The 18,822-nt window shown below is 47.9% G+C and overlaps 1 protein-coding gene across 1 annotated transcript; it reads left to right on the top strand.

Moving 5' to 3' along the window:
- The first annotated feature begins 267 nt into the window (after positions 1-267).
- LOC137345684 (neural proliferation differentiation and control protein 1-like) lies at positions 268-16,558 on the top strand. Its single transcript, XM_068008950.1, has 4 exons — positions 268-420; positions 4,129-4,208; positions 11,949-12,048; positions 15,498-16,558. The coding sequence occupies exons 1-4, from the start codon at positions 268-270 to the stop codon at positions 15,573-15,575; spliced, it is 411 nt and encodes a 136-aa protein (XP_067865051.1). The 3' UTR covers positions 15,576-16,558.
- The last annotated feature ends 2,264 nt before the right edge of the window (positions 16,559-18,822 follow it).

The raw sequence follows: 18,822 nt of genomic DNA, 5'->3' as shown, positions 1-18,822 counted from the left end.
GCCTACATCTCCTTGTGTGGCTCGGTGTCATATTTTGTTTTATTATGCCCCCGTGAAGCACCTTGGGATATTTTATTACATTAAAAGCGCTATACAAATATAGGTTGTTGTTGTAATAAACAAAAGTGTTCAAGGAAAATTGAAAAGGCCTCATGTTTTCTGGGAATTGCTCACAGCAGTCTCCAGGAAGCTAACCTTTAATTCCTGGAGACTCCAGAACGCTCCTGGAGTGTTGGCAACTCATTGAGCCAATCAGAGCGGTTCAATATGGACACTGTGGACTTCCGGCTTTATCCTTTGGGTCCGGGTCTTTTTGCAGGAATGTTCTTACAGAAGCGTCTGCTCTGTTTCAGGCTGCAGGAGGCGGTGAGGCGGGCGCAGAAGATAGCCTATGAAGGAAATAAGCAGCCCCTTCCCCAGGTAAGCACCTCCGACTCCAACACACCAGACAATGGAGGCTGAGGAGGAAATGGTGGCAGACAGAATGATGAAAAATAATGGAATCTCTCTACCTGTTAACACTGGTGAAAAAAACTGAAGGGCAGTTCCAGTCGAGAGGGCAGCCACATATTAGGTGTGCCTCTGAATCAGAACGTCATGGGTTCAAGTCCCATTTCACCAGCTTGACCACAAAATCCAGACTGACACTCCAGTGCAGTACTGAGGGGGGTGCTGCACTGTTGAAGGTGCTGTGTTTCAGATGAGACATTAAACCCAGGCCCTGTCTGCCCTCTCAGATGGGCACAAAAGAGCAGTGGGGGGTTTCTCCCCGGTGTCCTGCCCAGTAATTAACCCTCAGCCAACATTAGCAAAACAGAGCATCTAGTCACTATCACCTACGGGGATCGAGTGGGGGAGTGGGACTGACTGGATAAATCTGTGGAGAGCCGGCATGGACTTGATGGGCCGAATGGCTTGCTTCTGTGCCATAAATGACTCTACGGCTGTTTGTGGGAGCTCGTTGTGCACAAATTGGCTGCTGCGTCTCCTGCATTACAACAGTGACTACACTTCAAAAAGTACTTTGGGACATCCTGTGAGATTTTACATTTTTGTCAGTGATTTTGAAAGTACCAGCAAACGAGCCAGTGAAATAAAAGACATGCATTTATATAGCGCCTTTCATCACCACAGGACGTCCCAAAGCGATTTACATCCAAGGAAGTACTTTTTGGCAGTGATTGCACTTCAGATGTAGGAAAAGTAAAGTGTGACAGGCCGGGATGTTGCTAGCAACCGGTCACAGCATTGGCAATGGGTGTGTCCAGGATATGCTAGAGTGTGACCTCCGAACTGTGACAGGAAGTGAGTGTGATGCTTACAGGAAGTGCATGCTTGACAGAAAAACTATAAAATGAAGAGATAAAGGAGGAAAAAGTCTACTTCGCTGATGGGGGCAAAATGGATGATAGCAGATACACGCCACCCCGATTGTACATCCATTGTCTACGTTAACTCAGCTGAAGCTGAATTTTACCCCCAAAATGATAATTCTTGAATATTGTTTGAAGCAGTGCTGTGACTTTTCTGCAGAAAAGGCCCAGATGGTGAACTTAGGTTCCCAGTTGGTTAATGCGCTCTACAGTTCATGTGGAACGAAGTCATATTCGCCAGGCACAGCCAGTCCCAGCAGGACATGGAAACAGCCATCTTTTTGCTCTGAAAGTTTAAAGAGAACTTGCATTTATATAGCGCCTTTCATGTCCTCAGGACATGCCAATGCAGCACTTTTTGAAGTGGTGTCTCTTGTAGGAAATGCAGTGGCCAATTTATGCACAGCAAGCTCCCACAAACAGCAATGAGATAAATGAGCCAATAATCGGTCTCAGTGATGTTGGGATAGCTATTGGCCAAGACACCCAAGGAGAACTCCCCTGATCCTGTTTGAAGTCGTGGTCATGGGATCTTCTACATTCACCTGAGGGAGCAGACGGAGCAATGGTTTAGCATCTTATCTGAGACACAGCACCTCCGACAGAGCAGCAGTCCCTCGGTACTGCGCTGGGTGTGTCAGCCTGGATCATGTGCTCAAGCCTCTGGAGTGAGACTTGAACCCACGATCTTGATTCAAGAGGTGAAAGTGCAAGCCACAGAGCCATAGGCTTCCCCCAATCTGCCTACGTATAAGCCAAGGATACAGCATCCCTCGTGGCTGTCACATACTCTGCTTCTGTGGCCAAAATGAAAGCTGCAGAACAGGTAATAGATTTTTTTAAATCTCCCTGTTAAAGATGGGTTGTGTGTTTACACAAACAAATAAATCAGCAAATAGTGAAACTCCATCACCAGCCTCCCATTACCTTCCGAATGATACACAGCCACTGTAATCTACCAGCACTATTGTCCTGTATCTGAGACTGGCAGGGATGGGACAAGACTTTAAAGGTACTTTTATTTGGCACGCCTGTAGTTGGGATTGTAGGAGAGCGATGTCGGAGATCACTCTGCTAAGGCTGTCACCTTTACCCCGACGTTAGCACTATAGGGCCACAGGAAGAAAGACTTACATACGGACTCGGAACTAGATCACCGTTCCTTCACTGTCACTGGGTCAAAATCCTGGAACTCCCTTCCTCACAGCACGGTGGGTGTGCCTACCCAACATGGACTGCAGTGGTTCAAGAAGGCAGCTCACCACCACTTTCCCAAGGGCAATTAGTGATGGGCAATAAATGCTGGCCTGGCCAGCGACGCCCACATCCCCCGAATGGATATTTTTAAAAATCCATGATGCCTTTCACAATCGCAGGATGTCACCAAGTGTTTTATAGTCAATCATTTATCCCTATATTAGTGCACAGGTGGGGGGCTGTGATGTATGTTAGAGGAGACAGTGGCATAGTGGTAATATTACTGGACTAGTGTTCCAGAGGCCCGGGCTAATGCTTTGGAGGCATGTGTTCAAATCCCACCATAGGAAAATTCAATTATTTAATTTTTAAAAAGTCTGGAATTGAAAGCTAATCTCACTATCATTGATTACCATAAAAAAACTTGTCTGGTTCACTAATGTCCTTTAGGGAATGGAAATCTGCTAGCCTCCATGTGACTCCAGACCCACAGCAATGTGGTTGACTCTGATCTGTCCTCTGAAATGGCCCAGCGATCCACACAGCAGTCCATGACAATTGGGTTTGGGTAACAAATAACTGGCCTTGCCAGCAGCGCCCACATCCCATGAAAGAATTTTTTTTAAATTACACAGGTAGGGATAAACTTGAGCTCATCTACACAACAAGTCCTGTTCAGCCATCACCTCTGTGCTCATTGACGTACACTGACTTCTGTTTTAAATTTAAAATTCTCATCTTGTTTTCAAATCCCTCTACGGCCTCGCCCTTTCCTCTTTCTATACCCTCCTGCAGCCCCACAACTCTCCGAGATCTCTGTGCTCCACCAGTCTTGGTCCGCCTAGACCCTAAACTCTTGAATTCCCTCCCTAAACCTTTCACTCCTCCTTAAAACCTACTCCTTTAACCAAGTCCCACTAGATCCCTATGTAGAATCATAGATTGCTTATAGCACAGAAGGAGGCCATTTGGCCCAACTTGTCCGTGCTGGCTCTCTGCAAGAGCAACTCACCTCGTCCCAATGTCCTGCCTTTTCCCCAAAGCCCTGCAAATTTGTTCTCTTCAGATAATTATCCAATTCTCTTTTGAAAGCCTCGATTGAACTTGCCTCCACCACACTCTCAGGCAGTGCATTCCAGATCCTAACCACTCGCTGCGTTAAAAAAAAAAGTTTTTCCTCATGCATGTCGCCATTGCTTCTTTTGCCAATCACCATAGCTCATTGTCAAATTTTGATTGACAATGCTCTGAAGCACCAATGTTAAAGATGCCATATAAATGCAAGTTGTTTTTGGATGTATTATACATGGGTACACAGGAGGGGGAGGTGTTAGCCTAGTTTATGTGCTGAAGGCTCTGGCGCGGAACTTGAGCCCAAGCTCTTCTGGCAGTGAGACAAGAGAGCTACCACTGAGCCATGGTTTACACAGAGATATGGAAATAGCCAGTTTATTCACATCAAACATTGTCAGAGCTCAGCTGCAGCAACACAGAATGGGCAGTATGGACAGAATGAGGTCCCCTGTCACAGCTCACGTCTCCCTTCTTTCTCCCTCAGCCCGTTGACTGGAAGATTGTGGAGAAGCTCCAGAAACACCATTACCAGCACCAGAAGAAAATCTTGCAGGCCTTGGAGGAGTGAGTACTCCTGCCCTTTCATTTATTTTGCATTTTGAATAACAGCATCACCTTTTGCTTCCTACTCAGGCTCTTTCCCACATAACCTGCAAATTAGAGCACGCAGACCTGACTCCTCGCAGGCGTCTGCTCTGAATGTCTTATTGGGAGGTGCGTCTTGGACGACCCTCCTTCCAAGGCCTTGGTCTCGGCTCAGCGCCTGTCCATAGCATTGTGCCTGAGATAGGGAGCTCAGCGAGGGAGTCTTAAACCTGTGCTTGCCTCATTGTCCGCCATGTGTTCTTGGTCCACTATGCTGCCTTTGAGAAAATGCTCATGCCATTGACTCCTCCTGATGTAAGAGCCCATGGCCAATGATCACCTTCCAGTAATTCACCCAAGTGACCATTATTGACTCTAGTCAATGTGAGTGTTGCTGAGTTAGCTAATCACAGATATCACAGAAGAGTCCATTTCCAACTTCACTCAAACTCCCTAAAGTACCAACCTGTTTGATGCTCACCAGAATCTCCACATCCTCAGCCCCACGCCCCAGCCCTGCCGACCCCTAATTCCATCCTCGCTATGTCCCACCTAGGCCTAAGCTTAGATTTAAACCCACTTCTAGTCCATTGCCGAGACCATTTACTTCCACTTTCTGAACATTACCCGTCTATGCCCCTACCTCAAACTCTTCCATCACTGAAGCTTTCATCCATGTCTTGGCCACCTCCAGATTTCACCGTTCTAATGCTCTGTTTGATAACATCTCAGCTCCACCAGACACTCAAACCAACTCTTCCACAACTCGATTGCCTCAACTTATCACACTGTCAAGCAAGGCCCCCACCTGCCAAGAATGAGGCACATTAATTTTGTCATGAACATAAACTGTTACTGGAGTGAAGAAAGGACTTGTTAAACAGATCAGCCGTGGCTGGAAAAGACATTTGCACATTAACAGACCGTGCTTGGAAGGACAAAGGACCAATCCCTGACACATTCAACCCACAATGGACCTTGATCACCAGGTATTGTGTGTAAGAGGAGCATTCCAGAGACTGATAAGGTGATACAATCCAAGACGTGGTCAGACCAGTCAGGCACATGAGTAACCTGCTTGGCAACCGGGGTTTTTCTGAAATATACGAACAGTTTGAAGAGATTGTCTGTTTGCTCCTGAACTGAGAAGATCTCTCTCCTGTCTGCTCCCATCTCTTTCTCACAAGCCTCTGAATCCACTGAAGACACATGAACCCCAAGAGAGAAAAGTCTCCGACAGTGAACAGGGTTTCAGAAGAATACAGGGGCCCAGCAAAAACAAGATCTACCTACAATCAAGGACTCTACAGTGAGCTTGAAGACCAGTAACAAAACTCTTCAGATATTGCCTCAAACTTTTCCACTTTATTTTTCTTCTGCTCTTTTCCGTCTCTATTTGCATGTGTGTATTGCATATGCATGCTAGCTTGGGCACGTCTTGTATCCGTCGGCGTCAACTGAATTATAGTTTAAGTTCAAGTTTAATACATTTCAACTTTTCTTCTTTAAATCTAAGAAAACCTGTTTGTGCTGGTTCCATTGCCTTATAATTGGAAAGTGATGAACAAGGATTCACCAAGGGGGAGCTAAAAACACTGTTTAAAATTAAACCCTGTTACGGTAAGATCAGGTGAAGGCTGAGAGGGAACCCTAGACACCTTTCTCATATGGTCATCTTCTTCTTCTTCTTCTTCTTTGGCCTCCTTATCTCGAGAGACAATGGATAAGCGCCTGGAGGTGGTCAGTGGTGTGTGGAGCAGCGCCTGGAGTGGCTATAAAGGCCAATTCTAGAGTGACAGGCTCTTCCACAGGTGCTGCAGAAATATTTGTTTGTCGGGGCTGTTACACAGTTGGCTCTCCCCTTGCGCCTCTGTCTTTTTTCCTGCCAACTACTAAGACTCTTCGACTCGCCACACTTTAGCCTTGTCTTTATGGCTGCCCGCCAGCTCTGGCGAACGCTGGCAACTGACTCCCACGACTTGTGATCAATGTCACAGGATTTCATGTCGCGTTTGCAGACGTCTTTAAAGCGGAGACATGGACGGCCGGTGGCGAGCTCGCTGTACAATGTGTCTTTGGGGATCCTGCCATCTTCCATGTGGCTCACATGGCCAAGCCATCTCAAGCGCCGCTGACTCAGTAGTGTGTATAAGCTGGGGATGTTGGCCACCTCAAGGACTTCTGCGTTGGAGATACGGTCCTGCCACTTGATGCCAAGTATTCTCCGGAGGCAGCGAGGATGGAATGAATTGAGACGTCGCTCTTGGCTGACATACGTTGTCCAGGCCTCGCTGCCATAGAGCAAGGTACTGAGGACACAGGCCTGATACACTCGGACTTTTGTGTTCCGTGTCAGTGCGCCATTTTCCCACACTCTCTTGGCCAGTCTGGACATAGCAGTGGAAGCCTTTCCCATGCGCTTGTTGATTTCTGCATTTAGAGACAGGTTACTGGTGATAGTTGAGCCTAGGTAGGTGAACTCTTGAACCACTTCCAGAGCGTGGTCGCCAATATTAATGGATGGAGCATTTCTGACGTCCTGCCACATGATGTTCGTTTTCTTGAGGCTGATGGTAAGGCCAAATTCATTGCAGGCAGCCGCAAACCTGTCGATGAGACTCTGCAGGCACTCTTCAGTGTGAGATGTTAAAGCAGCATCATCAGCAAAGAGGAGTTCCCTGATGAGGACTTTCCGTACTTTGGACTTCGCTCTTAGACGGGCAAGGTTGAACAACCTGTCCCCTGATCTTGTGTGGAGGAAAATTCCTTCTTCAGAGGACTTGAACGCATGTGAAAGCAGCAGGGAGAAGAAAATCCCAAAAAGTGTGGGTGCGAGAACACAGCCCTGTTTCACGCCACTCAGGATAGGAAAGGGGTCTGATGAGGAGCCACCATGTTGAATTGTGCCTTTCATATTGTCATGGAATGAGGTGATGATACTTAGTAGCTTTGGTGGGCCTCCAATCTTTTCTAGTAGTCTGAAGAGACCACGTCTGCTGACGAGGTCAAAGGCTTTGGTGAGATCAATGAAAGCAATGTAGAGGGGCATCTGTTGTTCACGGCATTTCTCCTGTATCTGACGAAGGGAGAACAGCATGTCAACGGTCGATCTCTCTGCACGAAAGCCACACTGTGCCTCAGGGTAGACGCGCTCGGCCAGCTTCTGGAGCCTGTTTAGAGTGACTCGAGCAAAGACTTTCCCCACTATGCTGAGCAGGGAGATTCCACGGTAGTTGTTGCAGTCACCGCGGTCACCTTTGTTTTTATAGAGGGTGATCATATTGGTATTGCGCATTTCCTGGGGTAGTGCTCCCTCGTCCCAGCACAGGCATAGCAGTTCATGTAGTGCTGAGAGTATAGCAGGCTTGGCACTCTTGATTATTTCAGGGGTAATGCTGTCCTTCCCAGGGGCTTTTCCGCTGGCTAGAGAATCAATGGCATCACTGAGTTCCGATTTTGTTGGCTGTATGTCCAGTTCATCCATGACTGGTAGAGGCTGGGCTGCATTGAGGGCAGTCTCAGTGACAACATTCTCCCTGGAGTACAGTTCTAGGTAGTGCTCAACCCAGCGGTCCATTTGTTTCCGTTGATCAGTGATTATGTCCCCTGATTTAGATTTGAGGGGGGCGATCTTCTTGATGGTTGGCCCCAGAGCTCTCTTAATGCCATCATACATTCCTCTGATGTTTCCGGTGTCTGAGGCCAGCTGAATATGACTGCATAGGTGTTGCCAGTAGTCATTTGCACAGCGCCTGGTTGTTCTTTGTGCAGTGCTTCTGGTGCTTTAAGTGCTGCGGATGTTAAATCGCTGGGGGCTTTCTTGTAGTTCAACAGTGCAATGCGCTTAGCGGCTATGACAGGTTCCAGCTGTTCATTATGAGATTGAAACCAGTCTGCATTTCTCTTCGCACTTTTGCCGTAGGTGGTCAAAGCTGACTCATAGATGGCGTCTCTGATGTGGGCCCACTGGTCTCAGCATCCCCTGTGGGAGTGTTTTGAAGGGCTGTTACAAGTGAATTTAGAAATTTTTGTAACAGCTGTGGGTGAGAAATTCTGCTCGTGTTAATGCGCGGGTGGCCCTTCTGCTTGGAATGATGCAACTTCTTTGGTCTGAGTCTAACCTTGCTGCACACCAGGGAGTGGTCGGTGCCGCAGTCCGCACTGTGGAAGCTGCGTGTGATTTGAACACTGTTTAAGGCGACTCGCCTTGTGACAATGAGGTCTAGCTGGTGCCAACGACGCGATCTTGGGTGCCTCCATGAAACCTGACAGGGTTTAGTGTGAAAGAACGAGTTGGTGATGCAGAGGTTATGATAGGTACACAACTCAAGCAGTCTCTGCCCGTTCTCATTCATCCTTCCAACGCCATAGCGCCCAAGGCAGGAGGGCCATGAGTCATGGTCGGCCCCAACCCTGGCATTAAAGTCCCCCAGCAGGAATAGGTGTTCGGTGTTGGGGATGCTGCTAATGATGTTATGGAGTTCCTCGCAGAACTGATCTTTAGCTTCAGGTGCGGAACAGAGTGTTGGAGCATAGATGCTGAGTAGGTGTACTGGACCAGAGGTGGTGAGCAGTCGGATGGACAGTATGCGTTCCGAGCCATTTGAGGGAGGCTCTATCATGCTGAGCAAGAAGTTTCTAATGGCGAAGCCCACTCCATGCTGTCTTGGTTCTTCAGGATCCCTGCCCTGCCAGAAGAAGGTGTAGTCTTGCTCCGCTAGAGATCCACTCGTGGGGAGGCGAGTCTGCTGAAGTGCTGCAATGTTCACATTGAGTCTACTGAGCTCGTTGTTAATGATGGCGGTCTTCTGAGAATCGTTGATATGTGTAAGGTCTTCCGACAGGCCAGGACACATAGTTCTGACGTTCCAGCTTGCAAAACGAAGGTCTGGTACCTTCTTTCCTTTTTCATGTTGTTTGGTGCAGTGTATCAGTCCACCTTTCGGGCAATGACCCTGAGCTCCAAGCACCCATTGAAGCAGGTGGACTGTGGCGGGACAGAACCTTATTGACCGGGGGCTGCCTGGTTTGAGGCGGGCGGTAGCTGTCCAGTGAGGTGCAATGACCTCTCCCACCGACAAAGGCAACCCGTAGCGCCCAGTTTCTACGCCAATTTATCTGGACTTATAACCCGTAACTGCTGCTTTCCATGTTGTTTCAGTCGCTGTGAGGCGACTATGGAGAGACCTCTCCATGGCGCATGCCTGGGCAAATTTATGGAGGTTGAGAGTTGCCCAAGCGTCAAAACCCACTTCTCGGCCTTTCTGGTGGGGTCCAAAGGAGTGCAGGGCACGACGTTTGGCACCGGTATGGCTGCAGGAACTGCCGGAAACATGCCAACGGTGACACGTGACCGCCTACGGGGTTCTGCTCCGGATTATCTGTTAGGGTTTACTCCCTTAGCCTTGGTCTCTCCCGAGACGCCCACAAGGCAGTGGGGTAAATAATAAAATAATAATAATAAAGTAAATAATAAAACGCTAAGTCATGCTCACCCATCCATTGGTGCCATATCTTTCATTGCGCTGGAATTCCCTCTCTGCCTCTCTCCCCTCCTTTAAGTTCCTCCTAGACCAGGCTTTAGATCATCAGTCCCAATGACTTGGCTCAGTGTCCAGTTTGCTGCTGTGAAGCACCTCGGAACGTTTTACTATGTATCACTCCAAGTTGTTGTTTGTGCTCAAATCCTCACACCCACCCTGTGGATGGGGCTGAGGGTATTTGATATGTTCCAGGCAATATGTGAAAATCCAGTCAAAGAGGAACGTAAAGGAGGGGAGAGAGGCGGAGAGGGAATTCCAGAGCTTAGGATCTGGGCAGCTGAAGTCACAGCCACCCATGGTGGAGTGACGGATACAAGGATGTGAAAGAGACCAGAATTGGAGGAGTGCAGAGATGGCGACTGGTTGTAGGTCTGTGCGAGGTTACGAATAGAGATGGGTTGAGGCAGGGTTAGGGGAGGTGGCTGGAGGTGAGGTCACTGTGGTAGGTTTTGAGGAAACTTGATAATGGAGAGAGATGAAGCAGAGCAAATTTTTAGAGTGCAGTATTTTCCACGAAGGGTGGTCAGCTGCCAATCAGGAGCAGGAATGCTGGCTGTCAGGAGATACGTTGCCAGGGGATATTCCCAGTGGCAGGAATGAGAGCGGCTTGACCGCCCGCCGAGCAGAGGCGGGTGGCCAATTAATCTGATTAATTGGCCTATTGACGGCCATTTTACCAGGCGGCTGGTATTTCGCCGGAGTCGGAACGGGCCCTCCTCCTGTCATTTGTGCGGGGGGGTGGGGGTCCGCCACTTGCATCAAGGTGGCCTCTCAGCTGCTTCCTGTGGGCGGGTCTGTGTGGGAGGGCCTTCCTTTCCGGAGGCTTCATGGCCCAAGGCAGGGGTCTCTGTCCCCATGGCCCCAACCAGCCCCTCGAGGGTGCCACAAGGTGGAGGTGTCCCCTCCTTCTCCTTGCAGCCTCAGCCGGGGCCACTTCTCTCAGTGGTGCTGCCGAGGCTGCGGAGCTGGCGCCCTTTGATTGGGCCGGTCATGCATAGAGCCAGCCACTGACGGTAAAATTGCCGCCGCGGTCCCGCTATCCGCCCGCGTGTGCTCAGGACCCGCATTTGGTCCTAACTTCGGGATTCATCCCGTGCCAGTAAGCTCCCAGCTCCTTTTAGAGCAAAGACTAAAAGAGTTGCCAACTCTGATTGGACGTATTCCTGGAGGATCCATCACATGACCTCCTGCCTCCAATGTCCAGTTAAACAGCCATTTCTCCCCCTCCCTCATCTCCAATATTTTCAAAATTAATAAGCAAGAGTGTGCAAAAAAAGAAGGGAAAAGAGCACAACAATCTTTTTATGCCCCTCTGGTCACCCGCAGGAAATTAATGTTTCAGGCCAATATTGATGACCATTGCATGTCATTGCTGTTTATGGGAAGTTGCTGTCTGTAAATTGCCTGCTGCATTCCTACATCAGCACATTGACTACACAAAGTATTTCATTGACTGTGTAGTGCTTCAGGATGTCATGAAAGGTGCTGCATCAATGCAATTCTTTTTTAGATTAGATTAGATTAGAGATACAGCACTGAAACAGGCCCTTCGGCCCACCGAGTCTGTGCCGAACATCAACCACCCATTTATACTAATCCTACACTAATCCCATATTCCGACCAAACATCCCCACCTGTCCCTATATTTCCCTACCACCTACCTATACTAGTGACAATTTATAATGGCCAATTTACCTATCAACCTGCAAGTCTTTTGGCTTGTGGGAGGAAACCGGAGCACCCGGAGAAAACCCACGCAGACACAGGGAGAACTTGCAAACTCCACACAGGCAGTACCCAGAATCGAACCCGGGTCCCTGGAGCTGTGAGGCTGCAGTGCTAACCACTGCGCCACTGTGCCGCCCGATGGTACTTGCATTTACAAATTACTTCCCCCACCTTCAGGATGTCCCGAAGCGCTTTACAGCCAGTAGTTTCGTAGTGTGGTCACTGCTATAATATAAGGACTCCCCAACAATTCTGGAGGGCTGGGAATCCCAGCAAAGGCGGTAAATCCTTTGGTTTTCTCAGCTTCACCTGAGCTGAAGATGGCAGGGAATTCCAGCATAGGCTCCTTCTCCAAGGTCTTCTGGCAAATCCACCCCCCCCACATCCACCCCTCCACTCTGATCTGCCGCACTTGCTGAATGGGACTGTTGTCTTTTCTCAACCCTAGGGGTAAATCCGAGGCCCGGATGAAGCAGGTGTCCACAGAGTCCGAGACAGAGAACGAAGATGGGGAATACACCGTCTATGAGTGTCCTGGTCTGGCCCCGGTAAGGCTTTTCTCCCCCACGGAATGCTCGTTCACTATTTTATTCCTGACAAGCTTAAAATTACATCGAATCTGACAGCACGGAAGCAGACCATTTGGTCCGAATGGTGTTTATCTCCACGTGAGCCTCCTCTCACCCTACGCTATCAGCCACATCCACATTCCTTTCTCCCTCATGTGTTTATCTAGCTTCCCCATAAATGCATCTGTGCTGTTCCCCTCAACCACTCCGTATCTTTGCGAGTGCCGCATTCTCACCATTCTCTGGGGAAAGATGTTTCTCCTGAATTCCTTATTGGGTTTGTTATTGACTATCTTATGTTTGTGGCCCCTAGTTTTAGACTTCCCCCACAAGTGGAAACATCTTCTCGACGTCTATCAACCATCCACCCGGCCCCTTATAACTTTAAATACCTCTTTCAGGTCCCGATCTACCCCCAGCCCGGCAAACCTTTTTTCTAGAGAAGAGGGCCCCAGTCTGTTCAGTCTTTCCTGATCGGTATAACCACTCAACCTGGTCGCATTCTCGCAAAGTATCTTTTCACCTTTTCCAGCCTCTATCTCCTTTTTGTCATATGGAGACTAGAACTGCTCACATTATCCAAGCAAGGTCAAACCAAGGCTCTGCACAAGTTTAACGTAACTTTTTTTTCAGGTTTGCACTTGCTGCTGTTCAATATTCAGCTCGTTAACACCTAATCTGTACTAATGCTTTGTCTTTCAACACACCATTAACATGTTGTTTGCCTTTGCTCCATGACTTTTTGGTCAGCTATGTGGCCTTGTCCTATCTACAACTTCTCCTTTGTTATCTCTTGCCCCACCCCCACCTCACTTACTTATAACCTGTGACATTTTTAATATTTGTCAGTTCCGAAGAAGGGTCACTGACCCAAAATGTTAACTCTGCTTCTCTTTCCACAGATGCTGCCAGACCTGCTGAGTGGTTCCAGCATTTCTTGTTTTTATTTCAGATTTCCAGCAGTATTTTGCTTTTATTTAACCTAACTTCTTTGCTTTTCAATTCCATTCCTCTGGAAATGAAGCCTAGCCTTTTTTATGGGCTTATTAACCTGTATCACTACTTTTAGTGTTCCACTATCCCATTTCCAAACAGTATACAGCCTCCTTATTCTTCCTACCAAAATGCACCACCTCACACTTAACTATGTTGAAATTTGTTGCCATTTAGGTGCCCATTATTAGCATCTTTATTTCCCCCATGGATTTTTTTCCCCCCCTCATCTTCTAATTTAATCCATGCAAGCAAGAATGTTTCTGGAAGTGGTAGCTCTCTCCCTTGTGCCAGCTCCACCAATGTCCCACTGAGTTAAATACACCACCTGGCAAAGTAATGAGCCGTAGAGACCGGGCCGGATCCTCAGTCTCTGCCGACTACCGTAGCATTTATAGCACCGAAACATCCGGCCATCCGGCCCAACGCTCCGCACCAGCCTCCTGCCCACCCAACTTCATCTAACCTTGAACTCAGCCAGGGTGGCAACACGGTGGGGGGACAGTTCACCCAGAGTTCACCCACCCGATGGCTAGCCAGTGACCACCCACCAACCCGAAGGAAAGATCACCTGCCTGAGCACTGATGACAGGACGGAATTGTGCTCGGCTGTGATTTATCCCCCCAACACCCCCACCCCCACCCCACCCCACACCCCGGTCGAACAGCTTGCCAACGTTGATAGTCTGGGCTGAGACATGAAGAATGGATCATCTCGGCAGAGTACTGGAGGGTGCTGGTCCAGACATGATGGGCCGAATAGCCTCCTGTGCTGTAAGATTCTATATTTATCAACACTTACCCCACCTCCACCCCACACCTCCGCAACTCTTTCTCCTGTTTTTGCGAATGTCAGCTTGGCTCAGTTAGCAGCACTTGTACCTGTACTATAGAAGGTTATAGGCTTTAGTCCTAATCTAGAAGTTAAGATCATACTTCAACCTGACACATGAACGCAGCACTGAGGGAGTTGCTGTCAAACTGAAAACCCATCCATCTGCTTCCAGTGCCTCTCCTCCATTGTCCAGCTGGGTGGGACTGCCCTCTCCTGGTTCCAGGTCTATTTGTCCAGTCGTAGCCAGAGATTCACCTGCAATGGCTTCTCTTCCTGCTCCCACACCCGTACCTTTGGAGTTCTCCTTTCCACCACCACCCTCCGTTCTCATCTACAAGCTATTCCTCAGCAACAGCATCGAAAACACAACCTCAGTGTTCACATATACACTGTCAACACCCAGCTCTACCTCACCATCACCTCTCCCAACCACTCCACCGTCTCTAAACCATCAGACTGCTTATCTGACATCCAGTACTGAATGAGCAGAAATTTCCTCTAATTAAATTCTGGGAAGGTTGCAGCCATTGGCTTCAGTTCCAACACCCGTACCTTTGGAGTTCTCCTTTCCACCACCACCCTCCGTTCTCATCTACAAGCTATTCCTCAGCAACAGCATCGAAAACACAACCTCAGTGTTCACATATACACTGTCAACACCCAGCTCTACCTCACCATCACTTCTCCCAACCATCCACCGTCTCTAAACCATCAGACTGCTTATCTGACATCCAGTACTGAATGAGCAGAAATTTCCTCTAATTAAATTCTGGGAAGGTTGCAGCCATTGGCTTCAGTTCCTGCTCCAAACTCCATTTTCTAGCCACCAACTTCATCCCTCTCCATGGCAGCTGTCTGAGACTGAACCAGCCACTCTCAACTTGGCATCCTATTTGACACTGAGCTGATCTACTAACCCCATAACCTTTCTATCTCCAAGTCGGCCTACTTCCACCTCTGTAACATCTCCCCTCTCCGGCCCTGCCTCTGTTTATCTGCAGAAATTCTCATTCATGTCTTTGTTACCTCTAGACTTGAGTATTGCAATGTTCTCCACCGTACACCCTCCATAAACTGACTACCAGTCTGGCTATGCCTCAACTTTAAAATCCTCATCCTTGTTTTCAAATTCCTCCATGGCCTCACCATTGCCCTTCACTATCTTTCTGTAACCCCCTCCAGTCTACAGTCCTCTGAGGTCTTTGTACTTTTCCAATCCTGGCCTCATGCGCATTCCCGATTTTAATAGCTCCACCATTGACATTCATGCCTTCAGCTGCCTGGGCCCTAAACTCTGAAATTCCCTTCCAAAATTTTTCCATCTCTCTACCTTCCTTCTCCTACAAGTCAGTCCTTAAAACCTTCCTCATTAATCGAGTTCTGGGTCACCTGTTCTCTCTGATTCAGTATTAAATTTGGGTTGATAGTCCCCTTGGGATTTTTATTACATTGAAGGTGCTACGTAAGTGGAAAATGTTGTTGTTCTTGTCTGTCCTAATAGCCCAGGTTAGTGCTGGGCTCAGAGATGCTTTTCTACTTAAGCAATTCCTGTCTTCTGTCTACTTCAGTAACTAGTTGCAACTTTCTGTTTCTAATCCAGACAGGAGAGATGGAGATCCACAACCCACTGTTCGATAACTCTATCCTCCGAGGCAGCTTATTCGACAAGCAGGACTAGGACCTCACCCCGCCAGGCCCATCCTGAGCAAGGCTTAAAGAGTGCCAGTCTTTGGCAGAGATCCTTCTCTGCTTTCTCCTTTGTAACACGGTCAAGTGCCACTCTTAGGGGTGAATTTTCTTAAGGATTCTCCCACTCCCCTGCCGCTCAGCGGAAAACCCTGTTTACAAGCGGATGTTAAGGCAGGCGGAGTCGCCAAGGCCCGAAGGAAATTCACTCTTGTGGTTCCTTGAAATTCTTAGAGCTCCCCCAGTGACTGAAGTGGGTAAATGCACTGTTTGGTCTGTCACTGCGTCAAGTCGAGTTGGAACAGTCCCAGCTTCAATGCTAAATCCCAACTCATTTCATGGTGGTGCTGGTAGGGGCTCTAGAATTGACCCCGGTGTCCCTGCATTAGGGAGGAGAAAGCCATCCAAGGGTTTGTGTGTCTCATCTTCATCCAGGAACGTTTGTTGGAAAGTGTGAGTGTGCAGCACCTCAGATGAGAAAGGACTGGGCCTGGCTGAGATGGAACCCATCTACTACCTGAGCTCACCTGTGAAGAAATCTCTCTTGGCGAATGTACTAGAAGGGGTCCCCAGTAAGCCACGAGGCCCAACCCATCAAAAATTCCAAGCCTTCTTGAGAGGAGGACTTTTAATAACGATAGATTTTCAAAAAAAATAAAAGAGGGACAGAAATTCCAATGAACCAGTAGTCACTCTGACCATCTCACCAGGGCAACTCCCAAATGTTCAGCTCCATTCTCCAATCCAACATCAGGAACTCCTCCAACTGCCATCTCTGGTCGGACATATTCCTGGAGGTTTCATCACTTGAACTTTCACCTCCAACTGGCCTGTCCAATCAAACAGCTTTACCCTGCCCCGCTCCTCCCCCTCCCACCAACATCGCCTCATCTCCAGTATTTTTATAAGTAATAAATAAAACTGTTCAAAGCTTTTTTTTTTAAAAAAAACATTCTTTTAAAGCCCACACGGTTTTTCTCCTGGGTGTTGGTCCTAGAGGCTTGAGGATAATCCTGGAGGGTTGGCAATGCTATCCAACGTCAGCAGAGAGGGATGGACATCAACAATAAAACTCAGTTTATCTTTCTGATCTTGCAGTGACTGTCTTCATTGCCCTGAGTTGCCTCCACAACCACCTGCTTGTTCAGGAGACCAATTGTATTGACATTCGCCTTTGGATCTCCTCTGATGTCGGGCAGAGATCAGCTCAGTCCAGCAACCCCGTAAATAGTAGGCAGGTTAAAAGGAACGCATGAGTCAAATTATAGAGAGAGACTGGAGAACCTGGTGTTGCTCTCCTTAGAGCAAAGAAGATTAAGGGGAAATTGAGGTGTTCAATATTTTGAGTGGTTTTGATAGAATAGATGAGGAGAAACTGTTTCTATATAAATGACTTGGATGAAGGGACCGAAGGTATAGTTGCTAAATATGCTGATGACACAAAGATAGGTAGGAAAGCAACTTGTGTAGAGGAACATAAGGAGGCAGCAAAGGGATACGGAGAGGTTAAGGTGAGTGGGAAAAGATCTGGCAAATGGAGTATAATGTGGGAAAATGTGAAATTGTCCACATTGGCAGGAAGAATAAAAATGAAGCATATTATCTAAATGGTGAGAGATTGCAGAACTCTGAGATGCAGAGGGATCTGGGTGTCCTAGTGCATGAATCGCAAAAGGTTAGTATGCAGGTACAGCAAGTAATTAGGAAAGCTAATAGAATGTTATCGTTTATCACGAGGGGAATTGAATACAAAAGTAGGGAGGTTATGCTTCAGCTATACAGGGCATTGGTGAGACCACATCTGGAGTACTATGTACGGTACTGGTCTCCTTATTTAAGGATGTTAATGCATTGGAGGCAGTACAGAGAAGTTTTACTAGCCTAATACCTGGAATGGGTGGGCTGTCTTACGAGGAAAGGTTGGACGGGCTAGGCTTGTATCTGCTGGAATTTAGAAGAGTAAGAGGCGACTTGGTTGAAACATATAAGATCCTGAGGGGTCTTGACAGGGTGGATGTGGAAAGAATGTTTCCCCTTGTAGGAGAATCTCGAACTAGAGGTCACTGTTTAAAAATAAGGGGTCGCCCATTTAAGACAGAGATGAGGAGAAATATTTTCTGTCAGAGGGTCGTGAGTCTTTGGAATTCTCTTCCCCAAAAGGCGATGGAAGCAAAATCTTTGAATATTTTTAACGCAGAGGTAGATAGATTCTTGATAAGCAAGTGGGTGGAAGGTTATTGGGGTAGGTGGTAATGTGGAGTAATCAGTTCAGCCATGAACTTGTTGAATGGCGGAGCAGGCTCGAAGGGCCGAGTGGCCTACTCCTGCTCTTAATTCGTATGTTCGTATGTTTCTACTCTACCAAAGGCAAGATGAACCAAATGGCTTCCTTCTGTGCTGTATTATTCTATAATTCTGGTGCACAGCTAGGGGCCGATCAGAAAATCCTCAGCAGTATGCCCCCACAATGTTCCTGTGCGCTATTTGCTGTAACGCACGGCCCACCAGCTGATCGGGGCCTCGGAAAATTCCAACTACCATCTTGAGATGGTAATCCTTGTTGTCTCCAGTGTCGCTTCTTCTACATTACATGGTACCGTATAGTATTTACAGCACAGAAACGGGCCATTCAGGCCAAAAGGTCCGTGCTGGCGTTTATGCTTCTTTCGAGCCTCCTCCAACCTTTCTTCATCTAACCCAAGCTTCAATTCCTTTCTCCCTCATATGCTGGTAATATCAGTAGAAAATAACCGGGGGGGGGGGGGGGGGTGTAAAGAGGAAGTGCAATTTTAGAATCTTTCCATTGCCAATGGCCTCGTAATAACGAAACATTTGGGAGGGTTGAAGTTCCGATAGGAAGCAGAACGGAGGCAAGAGACAGATGGGAAGGAAGGATCCAAATGCTGTCCTTTGTCCCTGTGCACTTGTTAATTACTGTTAAGTTCTCAGTAGGACAGAGGAGAAAGGTCGAGAGGCTCTCTGTTTAATCAGAGGCTGAGCCTTATTGTCTCTTTGAAGGTATTTCCCATCTTATCTGACGTTCAACATCAAGAGCTGTCAATCACCCCTCTTTCTCTCTGTTCTTGACTTGATGCCTGCATGACAATGGTAAATCTGGCCAAGGGCATTTTGCAGCTGATCTCTGAGATATGTGTGTTAAGGGATGTGGGGGGGGGGTGGGGGGGTGGGGTGGTGGTGGAGAGCTGGGAGGGCTCAGGTTCAAACGGCAGTCTATACCA

Source organism: Heterodontus francisci, chromosome 29 (genome assembly GCF_036365525.1).
Source record: "Heterodontus francisci isolate sHetFra1 chromosome 29, sHetFra1.hap1, whole genome shotgun sequence".
NCBI lineage: Eukaryota > Metazoa > Chordata > Chondrichthyes > Heterodontiformes > Heterodontidae > Heterodontus > Heterodontus francisci.
Note: the sequence above shows the minus strand (reverse complement) of the source record. Positions and strands in the feature narration are given on the sequence as shown.

Excerpts from the sequence above, each read along its gene's own strand:
- LOC137345684 (XM_068008950.1), top strand. The coding sequence starts at position 268 with ATGGACACTGTGGACTTCCGGCTTTATCCTTTGGGTCCGGGTCTTTTT. Across the intron at positions 4,209-11,948 it reads ATCTTGCAGGCCTTGGAGGA|GGGTAAATCCGAGGCCCGGA; the intron begins GTGAGTACTCCT and ends TCTCAACCCTAG. Across the intron at positions 12,049-15,497 it reads AGTGTCCTGGTCTGGCCCCG|ACAGGAGAGATGGAGATCCA; the intron begins GTAAGGCTTTTC and ends TTTCTAATCCAG.